The sequence below is a fragment of the Juglans regia genome, chromosome 14, assembly GCF_001411555.2.
Source record: "Juglans regia cultivar Chandler chromosome 14, Walnut 2.0, whole genome shotgun sequence".
Lineage (NCBI taxonomy): Eukaryota > Viridiplantae > Streptophyta > Magnoliopsida > Fagales > Juglandaceae > Juglans > Juglans regia.
The window spans coordinates 8341280-8346389 of record NC_049914.1 but is presented as its reverse complement, the minus strand read 5'-3'; the positions used below and the strand labels follow the sequence as shown (position 1 = coordinate 8346389).

Sequence of the window (5110 nt, the reverse complement as noted above, 5' to 3'; positions counted from 1 at the left end):
CAAAATGAGATCGTAAATATCTTCTAAGACGTTGGTTTATTGTATAAATCATCTCATTTTATTTAATTATTATAAATAAAATATAATAAATAATTTAATTTTTTTGATTAAAAAATAAAAATAATATTAAAAAAATATATTCTAATAATAATTTATTTGATTTTTAATTCATTTTATTTAAATAATCAAACAAGCCGTAAGTAAGCTTTATGCAAGAAGGCGAAAAGAGTGGGAGGAAACCTTGCCTCCTCTCCAATAAACGAGTTCGAGAGAGAGACCCTGACATTATAAAATTTAATTAAGGGTTAAAAAGAAATTTCCATATTTTTTCCAACTGATTTTCCTTCCCAATAAATTCGGAATATATAAAAAAAATAAATAAAAGAAAAACCGAACTAAAATTGATAAGGTTCTGTCGAATATGTTGCCATTTGGTAGGATAATCCAATATTGTATTTTTTGTCTTGATGTTCCAATTAGGTGGAACTCAACATATCTAATATTGAGTGCGGCTCTCAAATATTATGCGACGTTTGAGGTGATGCAAGATGAAGACAATGAGTTTGGCCCATATTTACGTGAGGTTGGACAAGGAATACCAACTTTACATGATTGGGAAACTATTAAGGTTTTTGTAAAATTTTTGAAGCTTTTTTATGATACGACTTTGCTGGTTTTAGGCTCAATTTATGCAACTTCAAATTTGTTCATTAGAGAAGTATTTACAGTCTATAATTATTTAAACAAATTTTTTATGAGTGAGAGTAATATGCTGAAAACCATGTCGGAGGATGTTGTTGAAATATGACAAGTATTGAAGGGATTTTGAGAAATTGAACAAAATGTTGTTTATTGCGTCTATGCTTGATCCGTGCTTCAAGTTAGAAGTTTTGGAATTTTGTTTTAGAAATTTTCTTGAGAATGAGCGAGCGTCTGAACTTGTTGATTGGTTAAGGAGGATAATTGAGCGGATGTAAGCAATATTCAAAATCTAATGTAGGTTCAAGTGGGAGCCAATTAAGTGTTGGTGAGACCCAAAGCAATACTTCTTATGATAATATGGATGATATATTAAGTATGTTTGAACAATATCAAGTATCAAAGGGTGTGGTAGAGTCTAAATCAGAATTATATAAGTATTTCATGGAAAGTGTTGAAAGATCGACTCCCGACTTTGATATTTTATTATGGTGGAAGGTGAACTCAATCAGATATCCGATCCTTGCCAATATGGCTCGAGATGTGTTAGCTATTCCCATATCTACTGTTGCTTCTGAGTTGGCATTTAGCATTAGAGGTCGTGTCTTAGATTCAATTCGTAGCTCATTGGCCCCAACAACAGTTGATCTTTTATTTGCACACAAAATTGGTTAATGGCTCCCTCCATTAATTATAACTCCCAAGATGTAATGGAAGATGCTGAAAGCTACAAGTTAGAAACTGGTAAGATTCACATTTGAAAATTATTTTCATATAGTCTTTTCAATTAATTATATGTTTAACATAATTTTTTTTATGTAGAGATAACTTTGAAAAATATTTTAAATGAGATCGATTGAAGATTACTTGAAGTATTTTTGGACCAAAACTAGCTAATCCAAGAGTAAGACTATTTTTTCTTTTTCTTTTGTTTTTTTTTGTTTTTTTTTTGTGGGCATGTTCTTCATGTGCATTTGTCTTGAGCTTCATGTCTTATGCTGAAACTACATGTTTGCATGATTCTTGGAGACGTATTCATGGGGGCTTACCACACAGTTTTCGATTTCGGTAATCTTCGACTGGGTTTTGCTGGATCTGCTTAATATAATAGAAGACGTATTCATGTCTTATGCTGAAACTGTCTGGTATTTGTACCCAGTAATCGTACTCCTAAGCAATGTACTGATTAAGCGTTTGTAATTGTGAAATTGACAATAGAAGACGCTCCCACAAGTATTCTAACTCTATTCACCACCAAAAGCATGCGTTCGTTCGAAGATCTTCACCAGCCCCAGCATATACAAACTTACATACTAAAGAATTATAAAGCATATACAAACTTACATACTAAAGAATTATAAAAAAAATCAAAGAACTGATTCAGGAAAAAAAAAAAAAAAAATCGGGTAATCGGATATTTTAAAAATAGTTTTCGGATCGGGTAATCGGGTATCGGCCAAATCGGATAATTGGGTAACGGAATAGCCTTGAGGTCGGGTCGGGTCGGAACAGTAGAATTCGAGTTGGCTCGGGTCGGATGAACAGTACTAATTGCAGGGGTCTATTGTTCTTTCAAGTATTTTTTTTAAAGTTATTTATTATATAGATTTTTTTAACACTTACATATTTTAAAAAAATAAATTAAATTTAACACATTATTAAAAAACACTTATTTAATCAAAAAGTAAAAAAAAAAAAAATTAAAAAACACTTTCTTAATTATGATTAAGATTCTAAGAAAATATTTTTTGATAATATTATAATATTTTTTTTTTAAATATTTAAAATTATTAACAAAATTTATATAAAAAAAATTAAATAAAAATATATAAAAAAATATACACTAATATAAACGATAGCTCCCAGCGATGCTTAGCATTTTTCTTTGTATTATTTTCTTGGATCATTGGTGGGGCACCGACCTGGTAGGTGGGAGAAAAAGTTTTCCAACGACCCATTAGTATGATCCAAAAACAAAAGAATAAAGAGAATCTGTGGGGTTGGAGCCAACTTTGACAAAAACTTGTATGCGTTCGGTGGAGACCCGAAAAAAAGATCAATTTGCATCCATATGTTCAACTACTACCATGGCCCATGGGTCCACCTGCAGGCGGCCGCTTGATCATAATCTATATATATACACACACAACACAAATACAAACCATACGGGAAACTACATCACTACTACTCCGCACTGCAGTGATACTAGTAGGAGAAAATTGAAATGGCGCAGACTGATAGATGGTCTCTTCAGGGAAAGACCGCTCTTGTTACTGGTGGAACTAAAGGAATTGGGTTGGTTCTTCCCTCCCCTTGACTTCTCTTTTACTATACCTCTTTCAGTTTTAAGAAAAAAAAAAAAATGGAATATTCCTCTGATCTTTAATGGCAGTACTGAACTTTTTCTTGCTATATGGCCTTGAAGATTTTTTTTTTTTTGTCTGGAGTTTTCTCGTTTTGGTTTTGAACTGTATGTTGTGTTTAGGTATGCTATTGTGGAGGAATTGGCAGGGCTGGGGGCGACTGTATATACATGCTCCCGAAATGAAGCTGATCTTAATGGATGCTTAAGCGACTGGGAAAAGAAGGGTTTCCGCGTCGTCGGTTCAGTCTGTGACCTTACGTCTCGAACCCAACGAGAGGAACTCATGAACAAAGTTTCCGATCAATTTAAAGCCAAACTCGATCTCCTTGTAAGTTCTCTATTTCCTTCCAGAAACCAATTGCATTTCTTGGATACCATTTTAGAGGATTCTCAAAACTTGGTGAAGATAGAGGTGGATTACAAATTAAAGCCTGGAATTAATCAAGCTTTGGTGTAGTTAGTTTTGTAATGATTGGGTCATCGGTGACAATTTAGCGTAATAGCACAAAAACATCCCATAAATCATGGTCTTGTCCCACACAAATACATATTCTGTTTTTGGTTTGAGGGAAAAAGGATCATCTTATTCCTGGGTATTGGTGCCTGCCTCAGAAAAATGTTATCCACGAGTTTGTGTTCCTGACCGTCTATAATGACGCCTTCTGTGCCTTCTCAGAAGTATTCTGTTTAATTTCAAAAGCTTTTATTAATTACTCTCTCTTTGTGGGGGGTTTGGCTCTACCCAATATCTGGCTCTAGGTAAACAACGTGGGAACCAACCTTCCGAAACCAACAGTAGAGTACACAGCCGAAGATTTCGCTTTCACCGTCAGTACCAATCTTGAATCTGCTTACCACGTGTGCCAACTTGCACATCCTCTTCTGAAAGCATCAGGGGCAGGAAGCGTGGTTTTCATTTCTTCTGCTGCTGGATTGGTGTCTGCACAAAGTGGCTCTATTTATGAAGCAACTAAAGGTAAACTTTACTTGTGTACTTATCTCTATTGACATCTTATTCGCTGTAAATTTGTGGGATTTTTATCGACAAAATAAAGCATTAGTTGCGGCCTAAAAGGTTCTGAATTGTCTTGTTTTATGCAGGAGCAATAAACCAACTTACTAGAAGTTTGGCATGTGAGTGGGCAAAAGACAACATTAGGACTAACTGCATTGCGCCTTGGTGGATCAGAACTCCCCTCCTTGATTTTGTAACATCTTTTCTCCAAGCTTCTTCATTATCATCATCGAGTTTTTTTTCATTAATCCACATACAAATGAGTCCTCGTGTTTGGTTAGCTGATCACAGAAATACTAAGATGTAAACTGCTCTATCTCTATCATACAAATTCTTAAATTGGTCAAGATGAATGAGTATGATAAAGGATTTTTCAACCACAATTCTTGAATTTTCTTTTACCAAGAAAGCTATAACTCTCGATCTGTCTTGGGCGATCACAACATTTGACATCCGTAACTAGCAAATGTCAATGTTAAATTTCACGACGAAGCAAGTCTCACTTAATTTCATGAAATGTAGGACAGCCCCACTAAACTCAATGCTGTGATTTTGTTATTCCATTGCAGGTGTTTTCTAATGAACAGATTATGCAAGCTTTAGCTTCACGAACTCCTCTCAGACGGCCTGGCGAGCCGAAGGAGGTTTCGTCGTTGGTGGCATTCCTTTGCCTGCCCGCATCCTCTTACATAACTGGACAGACTATTTCTGTTGATGGAGGGATGACTGTGTGTGGCTTCTAAAACCACGACTTTTGGCAACAGCATAAGACCAACCTCTCTACTTTGTATTTCGAAACAGATAAATTTCCACTTTAGATTTCCCTGTATGTTTTTTGTGCTCTCGTGACGGTTTGTGGGATTTAATCGGAGAATAATAAAGATATAGTTCTTAAAATTTCTCTCCCATTTTCTTTCTTTTAGTTTTCATTTCCGTCTCCATAATATTTAAATATCTATCACAGATATGTATGAGCTTCAGGGCAGAGAGGAACAAGGGTGTTGAGATCAATAAGAAATTGCAGAACATTA

At 34.8% G+C, this 5110-nt stretch overlaps 1 protein-coding gene across 1 annotated transcript; it reads left to right on the top strand.

Annotated features, from left to right (window-relative positions):
• The first annotated feature begins 2855 nt into the window (after positions 1 to 2855).
• Positions 2856 to 5110, top strand: LOC109013153 (tropinone reductase homolog At5g06060-like). Its single transcript, XM_035685146.1, has 5 exons — positions 2856 to 2994; positions 3185 to 3392; positions 3824 to 4040; positions 4166 to 4272; positions 4649 to 5110. Exons 1-5 carry the CDS (start codon positions 2924 to 2926, stop codon positions 4820 to 4822), a joined length of 777 nt encoding a protein of 258 aa, XP_035541039.1. The 5' UTR covers positions 2856 to 2923; the 3' UTR covers positions 4823 to 5110.

Coding starts and splice junctions, on each gene's coding strand:
- LOC109013153 (XM_035685146.1), top strand. CDS start 2,924: ATGGCGCAGACTGATAGATGGTCTCTTCAGGGAAAGACCGCTCTTGTT. Junction 3,393..3,823: donor AAGCCAAACTCGATCTCCTT/GTAAGTTCTCTA, acceptor ATCTGGCTCTAG/GTAAACAACGTGGGAACCAA. Junction 4,041..4,165: donor TATTTATGAAGCAACTAAAG/GTAAACTTTACT, acceptor TGTTTTATGCAG/GAGCAATAAACCAACTTACT.